At 42.8% G+C, this 12,518-nt stretch overlaps 3 protein-coding genes and 1 long non-coding RNA gene across 4 annotated transcripts in view; 2 read left to right on the top strand and 2 right to left on the bottom strand.

Moving 5' to 3' along the window:
* Window positions 1–2,011, bottom strand: part of adgrg7.1 (adhesion G protein-coupled receptor G7, tandem duplicate 1) — a gene marked incomplete at its 5' end in the record, with an annotated part of 14,724 nt that extends 12,713 nt beyond the window's left edge. Inside the window, 6 exons of the mRNA XM_015049408.1 lie at window positions 39–181; window positions 671–756; window positions 864–1,004; window positions 1,080–1,192; window positions 1,282–1,386; window positions 1,864–2,011. Coding sequence (XP_014904894.1) covers window positions 39–181; window positions 671–756; window positions 864–1,004; window positions 1,080–1,192; window positions 1,282–1,386; window positions 1,864–2,011 — 736 coding nt within the window. The remainder of the gene's footprint in view (window positions 1–38; window positions 182–670; window positions 757–863; window positions 1,005–1,079; window positions 1,193–1,281; window positions 1,387–1,863) is intronic.
* Window positions 2,012–2,148: 137 nt separating this feature from the next.
* Window positions 2,149–4,818, bottom strand: LOC106957889 (uncharacterized). Its single transcript, XR_001427050.1, has 3 exons — window positions 4,040–4,818; window positions 3,669–3,918; window positions 2,149–2,406 (listed from the first exon to the last, which is right to left on the bottom strand). It is a non-coding gene; the product is annotated as an uncharacterized LOC106957889 (long non-coding RNA).
* Window positions 3,669–9,267, top strand: ftcd (formimidoyltransferase cyclodeaminase). Its single transcript, XM_015049424.1, has 15 exons — window positions 3,669–3,757; window positions 5,168–5,351; window positions 5,666–5,849; window positions 5,917–6,045; window positions 6,869–6,957; window positions 7,025–7,204; window positions 7,495–7,632; window positions 7,711–7,842; window positions 7,967–8,028; window positions 8,100–8,226; window positions 8,304–8,465; window positions 8,588–8,631; window positions 8,718–8,856; window positions 8,938–9,033; window positions 9,148–9,267. Exons 2-15 carry the CDS (start codon window positions 5,244–5,246, stop codon window positions 9,229–9,231), a joined length of 1,674 nt encoding a protein of 557 aa, XP_014904910.1. The 5' UTR covers window positions 3,669–3,757; window positions 5,168–5,243; the 3' UTR covers window positions 9,232–9,267.
* Window positions 9,268–9,946: 679 nt separating this feature from the next.
* The window catches only part of LOC106957877 (zinc finger protein 3-like), an 8,673-nt gene continuing 6,101 nt past the window's right edge, over window positions 9,947–12,518 (top strand). The window contains exons 1-3 of the mRNA XM_015049409.1: window positions 9,947–10,230; window positions 10,963–11,118; window positions 11,399–12,502. Of these exons, the coding sequence (XP_014904895.1) occupies window positions 10,188–10,230; window positions 10,963–11,118; window positions 11,399–12,502 (1,303 nt within the window). The 5' untranslated portion in view covers window positions 9,947–10,187. The remainder of the gene's footprint in view (window positions 10,231–10,962; window positions 11,119–11,398; window positions 12,503–12,518) is intronic.

Consider the following 12,518-nt stretch of genomic DNA (forward strand, 5'->3'; position numbering starts at 1 on the left):
CTCCAGGCTCTGCTGAGGGGATGCAAAGACCCACTGACCTGCCAAGGCGGTGAACTGGACTCCCTGAGTGTCCGACGCGGGAATCTGAGCCGACTGGACCACCAGGTTTGGTTGGACCAGCTGGGGCGTGTTGTTGGTCAGGCTGAGGTTCACAGAGAGCTGATCCAGGGTCAGCGTCAAGCTGAGCATGAGAAACGGATCAAATGGAAGGTAACGCCAACATAAAAGATGTAACACCATCAGATGTTTGGTAGCACAGCAGCTCTGAATCAGAACTTTAGCTTGTGCAGTAAAAGAATAATTGACAACATGTTCACCTTCCTTATCTACTGGCCAACCTGACCAAGGATCTGATGCCTGAAGGCTTTAGTTCTGGTTTCTTTGGTCAGTTCCAGACTGCTTCGAACACATCGGCAAGTTGCCAGGTTTCTGTCAACCATACGGTTTGTTCAACACACCGAACCACCAAAGACCATCCAGGTTCTTACTCAGTTTTGAAATGGTCATCTTTACCTGGACAACCAAACTATCCACGTGGTGGTTTCACTGATCACTCTGGTCCTGTTAGGACCAAACCAATTCTAAACCACGGAGTATTGAAGGTGTCGTCCTGTTTTCCACAGTCTGAGCGGCTGACCCAGTAGGAAGTACAGAATCGATGCTTGTTTACCTTTGAGACGTGTTGGTTTCCTTCTCAACAGACTCTTTAACATTGAGCAGCTGGCTGACGGTGGCAACTGCTGCCACCCTGACGGTCTGGAAACAAGAACCAGAACTCTGGACTCAGTGCCGGGTCAGAGGCTCCATCCATGCGGTATGAAGCCATGTTCACTGGCCGATGCCCTTCTGTCAGAATTTCCTACCTCTGAGGCATTTGGCGACAGCAGCAACGTGTTGGCAATCTGAGTTGCTACGGTGACGTCTTCAGGTGTCAGATCTGCAGGTCTGGACGTCAGAAGCTGAGCGCTGGATGCCAGTACCTCCAAGTCTGCAGAACTGGTGAGCTGACAGACAAAACAAATACTTCACAATGAAATCTTCAGTTCCTCTGATCAAACTGGTTATGCTGATATTCTCACATTTCTTTGTATGTCGCTGAGCGTCTGTTCACATTGAAGGACCCGTGGTGGGTCGTCAAACTGAGGTTTTCCATCTCTGATCGAACATCTGGTAGAAGCCTGGGGTTTACCGGCTGAGGGGAAGAGAGGACATGTTGGGATTTAACATGATGCAAGAAGAGGAAGACTGAGGTCCATCTAATATGAGGATGTTATTTCGTACCTCCAGCTGTATTTTTCGCACATTTTTCCTCTGAGTAAGCAAACCAACCAATGGTTGTCTTTGGAAATTTGAATTTCCCTAAAGTTGTTTCATTGCAGAAATTTGCTGGAAAAAGAAGATGATAAAGAAGATTAACTTTGCCCTGGAAATACCAGAAGTAGCACGAAATGCAGGGAAACGATGACGTAGGAGGGAAAATGAAATATTTTTAAAACTCCCATAACTTATTTAGGTGAACGCCCCAAAATAATTAAAGCTCCTTCTGACCGAAGAGACTCTGTGAGGACTCTCCTCTACAGGAGGCCTCCCAGGTTTAGGTCTGAACTTCTGCATCGTTGGTTCTGGTGTCTCTCATCTTCATCTGAATGAGGAGTTTAGGTCACTGAGCCAAAGTCCGGTTCTGGTTCTGTCCAGTCCAGGTAAGAAGCTTGTATCCAATGTGTAGGATACCCCTGTGCATACTGAACTCTGACCTTCTGACTCCTTATCAAGTATCACTACTTTTCTGTTTTCACATAAACCAAGAATCAAACAGTTCCTCCATCCTTAAAGACGGTAAACTGAGACACCAACAGGTCTTACCCTGTGAGCACGTCTCGCCGGTCCACTCATCAAAACAGACACAGACGCCGTTGATGTCTTCCCCATTAACACAGCTAGGTGGAGCAGCAGTAGTAGTAGTAGTAGTAGTAGTAGTAGTAGGAGCAGCAGTAGTAGTAGTAGGAGCAGCAGTAATAGTAGTAGGAGCAGCAGTAGTAGTAGTAGGAGCAGCAGTAGTAGTAGTAGGAGCAGCAGTAGTAGTAGTAGGAGCAGCAGTAATAGTAGTAGGATCAGCAGTAATAGTAATAGGATCAGCAGTAATAGTAGTAGGAGCAGCAGTAATAGTAGTGGGAACGCCAGTAATCAGAGTAGTAGTAATAGTAGTATCAGGAGCTTCGGTCTCTGGTGTGATTCTCTCTGTTGCTGCAGTTGTTGTGTCAGTGATGGTGGATGACTTGGTCGTATGGTGAGTCGACATGGTGGCAGCTGCATCAGTGGTGGCCTCCAGAGGTGGTGCAGCTGTAGTTGTAGACCAAGCTGTAGTAGGTCCAAGTGTGGTTGTTGCAGAGTTGGGTGCAGGAACAACTGGAAGGAAATATACGTATTATTGTTTGTTTTGTTAATGAGATAAACCTGAAGATAATAACTGATAAACTTCATGCAGGGAGTAAGAACCAACCACTCTACTGACCTCGATTGGGCTGCATGGAAATATCTGAGTTAAATGAAGTCTAACAGTTTATTGAAACCTCTAATCAAATTAAAAATCAATCTATTTTCAAAGGAAAGCAACAAACAGTTTATGTTTATTAAAGTAGCTTCCTAAACCTTTAAAAAACCACAATCTGGCTCTCAGAGCAACATTAACTTTTATTGTCCCCAATAAAATACCGTCTTGTGATAAGATTTAATAAACTGTCTGCTCATGTAGAAAAAAGGCGTAAAAAACAGAACTTTAGTTGTGTTTTATTATAATTCACTCACCAGCTACAACATTAGCTGCAACTCGCTGTAACCAGTTTCATAACATGAAACAGAACCATATGGATCAACGGGTTCTATTAGTACAAGAATGTACAAGAGGCTGTTATAGGAACAAAATCACCATCTTATTCATAACACAGTTTCAAACTAAATATTTAATTAGCAAGAAAAAATTTATCAGCTTAAATTTTAGCTTCAATTCTAAATATTTAGTCAGAAAGCTAATCATTTAGTTTAGCAGCTAATATTTATCTCCCAACTAGATATTTAGTTTGCAAGTCCAATATTTAGTTCCATAAATATTTAGTGAGCAAGCTAACAATTTAGTTCCAAACAAAATATTTAGCTCTGAAATTATATTTAGTAGCTAAATGTTTAATGTGTTTAATGTTTAATATGCTAATTCCCATGTTAGTAAGCAGAAGTATGAAAACAAAAGCTGGGTCTGCTCAAACTAAATACTTTGCTCGCAAACAAATATTTAGTTTGAAACTGAATATTTAACTACACTAAGTATTTAGTTTGTGACATTTATCAATGAATGACTAACAAGGTGAAAATGTTTGGAAATGAACCTCATTTTTATCTCTTCTGAGTAAAGCGTTCCTAATAAACTGTCTAGCGATGCAGAATTAAATAAATGTTAAAAGTAAAAGCAGTGTAAACGTTCTGCAAAGATCTGGAGACGTTTCTGATGACTCAGACGTTCAAACTGCTGATTGTCACAAGACTTTGACTATTCAGTGAGAGTTCCAGTGAAAGTTGAACAGAAAGTTAAAAACTGATGTGAGTTTCTGAGCGACTCTGTTATTGGTGACAGATTAACTGCAGCACAAACAGGAGAGAAGTTGCTGTTTTCTTACCCAACGTGAGGACGACGCAGAACCAGGCCTCCATGCTGCAGGCTGCTGGGTGTTTACAGTTTCCAAGCGTTCGTGTCTGAAGCCTTAAGGTGAGCGGAGCAGGAGGAAGTGTTGGTGAGGAAAAACACAGTGTATTTACAGGTCAGCTGATCAAAGGTTGCCTTGAATTGCTCCAAAGCTGCCAGGCGTCTTTATAGGTGGATTTCTGTTGTCTCTGTAACTGCTTCCTTATTCGTCACCTATAAAGAATCTGAAGTGTGGGGAAAAACTCCGACAGTGATTTAGGAGTTATGGTCAGGTCATCCATAACCTGACTTTAACTCTGCTGTGTTTTCTCAGGATTTATGGGATGAAGAGGGATATGCATTTACCTTTACAGCTCATAAAGACGAAATGTTTGTCACGAAATGCTGAAAATATTCCAACATGCATGGAAAAGCTGCAGGTCGGATCAGGAGGCGTTTAGGTTCCTCTGGACCTCCTTGACCTGAGACAGTAGGTCTCCGTCGAAGCGTGTCCATCAATGTGGACAATGTGCTGAAACGATGACCTCATAAACACAAGCTGTGCTACGTTTGTGCTGCAAAAAGTTTCATTTGTGCCGCTAAGATTTTAAAGATATTAATAAATGTTTCCAGAGGTCATGAAAGGTCAGCCAGGCCCCCCACTTTTATGAAATCAAACAAAGTCGTTCACCATCAGCTCTGCTGCGTTTGCACTGTTAACATTTTTGTTTGTGCTGCTTTTGTTTTGAAGATATTAATCAAAGTTTAAAGGTCAACCAGCCGCCCCACATCACCCGTTAGTGTTTGTGTCAAATATTTGTGCTGTGGCACAAACCAAAAGTTTTGCTGCACAAATATAGCAGAGTTGATTGACACCAATTTAGTTTTATTTGAAGAAGGTGTGTGTGTGTGTGTGTGTGGGGGGGGGGGTCAGGTTGACCTTTTATGACCTCTGGTAACATTATTATCTTTAAAATGATAGAAACACAAAGAAAAATATTTGCTGCAAAAATGTTTTACACCGGTTTTGTTAGATTTGGGTTGGAGGGACGGGCGACATTTTGACCTTTAAACTTTCATGAATAACTTCAAAACAAAAGAAGCACAAACAACCAAGATTGATGCACACAAATTTAGTTTGATTTCATAAAAATGGTGGAGCTGGTTGACCTTTCATGACCTCTGGGAACATTTATTAATATCTTTGAAACACAAATGTGTGCTGCACAAACGCTTGACACCAATCTAGTTTGAACTTGAACCCAGTCAGTGAGATGAGTTCTGACCCAGTTCTACTGCAGCAGATGCTCCTACGTCTGGTTCTGATGTAACGGTTCTGGTTGGAGCGGGTCCAGAACTCCAGTGGCCACAGGTTGAGTCAAACAGAAACGAGTCGACCTGGTGAACTCTGACCCTTTCTGTCTGGATCACAAACATTTAAATTATCCAGACCTGACGGACTCTGCTTCTCCATTTCTCTGGCGCCCCCTGCAGAACAGAAGCTAACCAGTCTGCAGGGGGGAGCAGCAAACCTTCAGACTGAGCGACTCCAGTGGTTCGGTCCCAGTTAATGTTTGAGCTGTGGGTGTACTGGTCAGACTCGGGGTCAGGCTCTGCAGACGCCATGGCTCAGCTGGTGGAGTGCGTTCCCAACTTCTCTGAGGGCCGAGACCAGAAGGTAGGACTCCATCTGCACAGGTTCTGCTGTAATAACTGGAAACTTAAGACTCGAATCTGCTGTCAGTCTGGATAAAGTTCAACTTTACAGATCATATAGAAACTGTCCATGATAATGATTTTTTTCTTTAAATCTTTAAATGTGATTATTTTATATGCCAACAAAATAACTGACACAGATGAGAATTTTTATTTATTTATTTGGACTTTAGCATAAACAGAATTATAATCCTCCAGTCGTTACGACCGTGAACCGGTCCTGTGTGAGCAGACTGAGGTCCGTTTGGGTTCAGCTGCTCCTCTTCCTCCGCTCAGGTGATCGATGCCATCGCCGCCGCCATCTCTGAGACCGCCGGCTGCAGCCTGCTGGACGTCGACCCGGGGGCCTCCACCAACCGGACCGTCTACACCTTCGTGGGCCCCCCGGAGGCGGTGGTGCAGGGGGCGCTGAACGCCGCCCGCCGGGCCTTCGGCCTCATCGACATGAGCAAACATTCAGGTCAGTGCGAGTCCAAAGCCGCTGTCCAGAACCGAACCGAACTGGGAACGCTCCGCTTCTGCTGCAGGGGAACACCCTCGCACCGGAGCGCTGGACGTCTGTCCCTTCATCCCCGTCCAGAACGTCACCATGGACGACTGCGTCCACTGCGCCAACCAGTTTGGACGACAGCTGGCGGAGACGCTGCATGTTCCTGGTGAGTCGCAGGAAGCCGAGGGGACAGCGCAGCAGGACAGGGAGAGGAATATCCCACCGAGAGTTGGAAGGAAAAAAATAAGGAGTAAAGTTACTCCAAAATACTCTGACAATTTGAGATTATTCTCAGAAATTTTCTAGGAAACTTGAAAATTTCTGAACTTGAAAAGTTGCAAGTTTATGAGAAAAACATCATAAATTTTGAGATTTTCAGAAATTTTCTAGAGAAAAACAGGAAATGTCTGAGCTGAAAATGACATAAACTTCTGAGAAAAAAAAAAAAAACTGTCATTTTCCGGTCAATCTCAAAAATATTCTCGAAAAATCCCTGACATTTCTGAGGCAAAAGTCAAACATTCGCTGGAAAAAAAACTCAGAATTTTGAGATTACTTTCAGAAAATTTCTGAAAAACAAATTTGAGCATAATAAGTCAAAAATGTTAATCTTTTGAAACTCAGAAATTTCCAAAATTCAAAAATTTTCAAATATAGGAGCTTTGAAAAATTCCTCGTTTTTTTCTAGAAAATATGTGAATTTAATTTAAAAATGTCTGAGTTTGCTTTTCACAAATGTTTGAGTTTTGGAGCTTTTAAATTTTTTCAGAAAATTTTTAAAATTTTGACTTATGGATCTTAGAAGTTTCTAAGATTTTCCTCGAAAATTTCTGAGCTTCAACTAAAACTTTGAGTTTTTGTCTTGCAAATTTTTGACTCCTGGAGCTCAGAAATTTCCAAGATTTTTCAAAAAGTTTTTCACTTCTCTTTTATCTGCAATGGCTCTTATGATAGAGAAATGTCCACATTTCCAAATCTGTCCTCCTCAGTGTATCTTTACGGAGAAGCGGCTCAGTCTGAATCCAGGAGGAATCTCCCGTCGGTCCGATCCGGAGAGTACGAAGCTTTACCTGACAAGGTGAGATGACCCACCGCTTCCTCCTGTCCAAACTCTCAGATCCATCAGCTTTCTTCTTCTGCTGCAGCTGAAAAGTGAAGAGTGGGCCCCTGACTTTGGCCCCGCCCTCTTCGTACCGTCATGGGGCGCCACGGTAACCGGAGCTCGTAAGTTCTTGATCGCGTACAACGTGAACCTGATTGGCACCAAAGAGCAGGCTCATCGGATCGCCCTGGACATCCGCGAACAGGGCCGAGGCAAGGACCAGGTGGGACACAAAAACATTTATTATTATTTCTGTTAAAAAATACAACTTCCTGAAGGTGGAACTTCAGAATAAAAGCCCACTCCGTACTCCTTCCTGTTATATTTGGGACCTGTGTTGTTTTTCTTGCTTGAAATGTTATTACAATGGAGGATTTTCATCTCAGAATTATTTCTTTTTTCCAGTGGCTTTAATCCTCTTCCATATATTTCCGATCTGGTTTTATTTCGCAGACCTTTGCCTTGTATATCTATGTGTGTACATCTAGATGTGTTAACTTCCTGTGTGAGCAGCCAGGTCTCCTGAAGAAGGTTCAGGGTTTGGGCTGGTACCTGGAGGAGGCCAACCTGGCCCAGGTGTCCACCAACATCCTGGACTTTGAGCTGACGCCGCTCCACGCCGTGTACCAGGAGATCTGCGGGGTCGCTGAGGTCAGGGCTGCTGAGGTCACAACAGGCCTGAGGTCACATCACTTCCTGTCTGACAGACTTCCTGTTTGTGGCGTCCAGGAGCTGAAGCTTCCTGTGGTCGGCTCCCAGATCGTTGGTCTGATTCCTCTGAAGGCTCTGCTGGACGCTGCCGACTTCTACATGAAAACAGAGCAGCTCTTCATCATCGAAGAGGAGCACAAAGTCCGGCTGGTCAGTGGACAAAGCTTTGGGAGTCTATGGCAAGCCGATTTCAGATAAAATCAGTTTCAGATTTTATGTTAAAACGGCTTGCCATAGTTAGACGTTCATCAGTGCCTCACCTTGTTGGTTGCAGGTGATCAGTAAACTGGGCCTGGATTCACTGAGTCCCTTCAACCCAAAGCAGAGGATCATTGAGTGAGTTCATCCCTCCTGACTGCAGCAGAGGCAGCGAGCACTGCTAAAGTGGGCGTGTCTTACCTGCACAGGTACATGGTGAGGTCACAGGAAGTGGGCGGGCTCGTGTCTCTGACTCTGCAGCAGTTTGTTCGCAGCGTTGGAGCACGAACAGCCGCTCCAGGAGGAGGGTCTGTTTCTGCCGCTGTCGGCGCTCTGGTGAGTGTTCAGAGATTGTCCAGCAGAGGGAGCCGTCTGCGTGTTTTAAAGGGGAAGTGTTACGCCCCGTCCTGTAGGGGGCAGCGCTGGGCGCCATGGTGGGGCAGATGACGTACGGAAAGAGGCAGTTTGAGAACCTGGACGGCGTGATGAGGAAGCTGATTACTCCGTTCCATCAGGCCATGAACGAGCTGCTGGGGTTGGTGGACGCCGATTCCGCCGCCTTCAACGTCTACATGGTGAGCACCAGCATCTCCCACCCGACAGCGCCACCTGTTGATGCTCCAGATTACTCAACCCAACAGAGACACCTACAGGCTGTGTGATGCATTACCTCAAACAGCGATCATGTCTGTTTCAGGCGGCGCTGAAAATGCCGAAGTCCACCGCCGAGGAGAAGAGCAGGTGAACGTCTGTGGATGAAACGTTGTGTCTTTAGCTGCTGCCTGTCTGTCTGGTTTTTCTGGAGCGCGTTTTGTCTCCACCTGCAGGAGAGAAGCGGCGATGCAGGAAGGCCTGAAGCGGGCCGTCAGCGTCCCGCTGGCTTTGGCTGAGAAGGTCAGCGTCCTCTGGCCGCCTCTGAAGCAGATGGTTCTGTTTGGAAACATCGGCTGCAAGTCCGATGCTCAGGTTGGAGCTGCAGCTTCTCTCTGAAGCTTTTAGATCAGAATCAGTTTTGCTCAGAACTGGAATCTGGCTCGTGTTCGCTAGGTTGCAGCTAAAGCTCTGGAAACGGCCGTTTTTGGAGCGTACTACAACGTCATGATCAACCTGAAAGACGTCTCAGACGAAGCCTTCAGGCTGGCTGTAAGTCACCAGGTGACCTTTCACCTGGTGAAAGGTCAATTGATCATTTCAATTGAAACAATTGAAATCATCGTTTCAATGGTTATTGAAACGATGTTTGTGTTGCTGCTTCAGACGCAGAGGAGAGTTTCTGAGCTGCTGCAGGAAGCCAAGGACAGCGTGGCCTCCATCCTGGACGCAGCTGAGAACAGAACCTGAGAATATCTGCAAAATAAATTATAAATCCATGAAAAATTTTGAGTTTTTTTAATTTTAACGTCTAAAATTCAGGAAGAGCTGCTAACGTCAGGACATTAACTAGTTGTAGTAACTAGCACAGAACTTTGGGATGCACCCTTGGAAGCAGGAAGTCAAACATAAAGATGGCCGCTGATGTAGAAGAAGTCAGTGAGCTCATAACTTTAATTTTAAAGTGAATATTGAATATAAACAGATGAATGTGGGATAAGAACCAGTTCAAGAGTCGTTATATCAACAATAAAAATGTTGTGGGTCCAATTCCTCACAGAATTTAGAAAGTGAACTTATTTTATCAACTGTTCTCAAAGTAAACACTGAAAAGTTAAATGTGAAATCCTTGGTGTTAAAGATCTGGTGGTGTCGTTGGCATGTTAGTCAACTCTAACAAAAAAGTAGAAGGTCAATCCCTGGCATTACTAGTAATAATCTAAATGTGTGAATGTTTTTTTTAAATAATATTTTATGTCCATAAATATAATTAGCATGTATAAGGAGAATTAATCCTTAAATCTATTATGTTGAACAAATGACATTAATTTTTTTTTTTTTTCCTCCAGAGTTTTTTACTTTAATGTAAATAAAGTCTAAACTTCCTGGAACAAGAAGGTAAAACTATAAATGTGTCCTAATGTTAAAATGTTTAAATATTCATTTTGGAACGGGATTTTTGTTAAAACGGAACTATAATTTTTGTTCCGGACTTCCGGTTTCACTGGCCCCGCCCCCTCGTGCTCCCTTCAGGATTCTTCCTCCATTGTTCTCGTTTCGTCAGCAGCGGGAGCGTCGCTGGAGCTGAAAGAGAGAAGCAGCAGCGGCTGATCATGATGATGATGAACTCTGGAAGGACGTTTGCGGCTTGAGGCTCAGCTGGAGGGAAGCAGAAGCTCCAGCAGCGGAGGAAGAGACGCCACAAGATGGAGGACGTTTTCCAGACCAGAGTCCTGCTGCGCACATCAGGTTTTTACATTTCCTTCTTCATAGTTCCGGTTTAGCATCGTTTGTAGCCAGCTGATGGATGTAGGAACATCACCAGGAGTTTCTGCTCACTAATTTAGAGATTAAAAACGGCAATAGCTTCATCTGACTGCGGTGAACCGAGCCGAGACCGAGATACATGCTGCGACGTCGCCGGTAGATTCCGATGCGCTAATAGTTGGTGTATTACGGTAGAGGAGCCATTTTAACATTGAATCGGTTTCCTCTGATTATCAGTAATTACATTCTAGATATCTAAAAATACATTTTGACCAGACAGAGCTGGTCAAAATGTACACTGACTATCTGGAGTAATTTAAGACACTCTGACTAGTTACAATAATAGTTTGAGATATTTTTATCTTTGGATGAAGTTTATAAAGTAAAGTAGCAGTTCAAGTGTTTTTACTCATGGAAAAGTTAATAATAATAATAATAATAATAAAAATAATAATAATAATAAATATTTTAAAGCATTTAATAAGATAAAAATATAAAGTTGAGCAAATTCTGATATTTTAGAGTAAAATAAAAAATATATAAACATTATAATACTACTTCAAATCAAATAAGAATTATTAAAATAATGCTTAAATTAAAAATAATTAATTTATAAATTAGTGGATTCTGAAAACACTCATCCTGTCATGTTTGTATCATCCTGACCATGAAGTCAAAGTTGTTCGTAAGGCCTGAAATGTTTTTGTCCTACAGATGTTAAAAAAGAGGCTGATGTTGACCAGCAGGAGGCGCTGCGTCTCCAGATAAAGGAGGAAGAGGAGGAACTCTGTGTGAGTGAGGAAGGAGAGCAGCTCAGAGTGAAGGAGGAGACGGATGGCAGGTTTCCATCGACTGCAGCTTCGATCAGCAGTAAGGGTGTGTGCGTGCGTGTGTGTGCTCATTCTTAATGTTATCAGCTCTAAGACACTTTGAATAACTCGGTTAGATGTTAATTTAGCTTAAAATAGTTAATCAGTCACACATGCAGACATGTTCAAGCATATCTTCTTCATCTGTTAACTGTATTTTGTTTGTATTAATGTTTTGATTACAGCAATTACATCCAAATGTATTCCTCTCTCCCTCATTCAGTTAAAAACAAACTTTTTCTAAAGTTGTTCATAATGCATGTCGTGTTTGTTTTCTGCAGATGTTAAAGAAGAGCCTCCAGAAAATCAGAGTCCTGACGTGGATCCTTTCGACGTAAAAGAGGAAAATAGTAAAATCTGCTCCAGTCATGAAGAGAAGCTGCTCAGAGTGAAGGAGGAGCCTGATTATTCTAGGTTCCCATTAAATATTGTTTATGTTAATAGTGAGGATGATGAAGAGAAACCAGTGACGTCTCAGCTTCATCAGCCCCAAACAGAAAATGGAGATTTTCCAACCAGCAGCTCAGGCGACCAGATAAAAGCAGAAATTGAAGTTGAGATCTGTGGAGCAGCAGAGTCCAGCAGGAACCCAGATATAAATACACCTGGAGGAACTTTGAGCCATTCAGAGACTGATGATGAGGATGAAGATGAAGAGGATGACGATGATGATGATTGGAACCATCATGAATCGCAGCATAGTCAATTGTCAGACTCTGTGACTAAAGATGGTCATCAAAAATCACATTTAGACAAAGATGGAAACATTCCCGTTGGTGACGAACCTTTTGATTGTGATTTTTGTGGGAAAAGTTTTTCCTTAAAGTCATCTTTAAACAATCACGTGAAAATCCACACAGGAGAGAAATCCTGTGATTTTTGTGGAAAAACATTTAACTCCAGTTCAGATTTAAAGAAGCACATGAGAGTTCACACAGGAGAGAAACCGTTTTGTTGTGAGGATTGTGGAAAAAGATTTTCCCTAAGTGCATCTTTAAACAGACACAGGAGAGTTCACACAGAAGAGAAACCATTTGGTTGTGATGTTTGTGGGAAAAGATTTACCGTAAGCTCATATTTGGAAAAACACATGAGAATCCACACACAAGAAAAACTCTTTAGCTGTAATGATTGTGGAGAAACATTTTCCTTAGGGGTATGTCTAAAGAGACACATGAGGATCCACACAGGAGAGAAACCTTTTGGTTGTGATGTCTGTGGTAAAAGGTTTAACTTAAAGTCTAATTTAAACGTACACATGAGAGTACACACAGGACAGAAACCCTTTGGTTGTGATGAATGTGGTTTAAAATTTAGCACAAATTCTAATTTAAAGGAACACATGAGAATCCACAAGGATGAAAAAGCCTTTGCTTGTGATGAATGTGGAAAAAGATTTAA

Source organism: Poecilia latipinna, unplaced genomic scaffold (genome assembly GCF_001443285.1).
Source record: "Poecilia latipinna isolate Pla-1442-1.1 unplaced genomic scaffold, P_latipinna-1.0 Scaffold946, whole genome shotgun sequence".
Classification (NCBI taxonomy): Eukaryota; Metazoa; Chordata; class Actinopteri; order Cyprinodontiformes; family Poeciliidae; genus Poecilia; species Poecilia latipinna.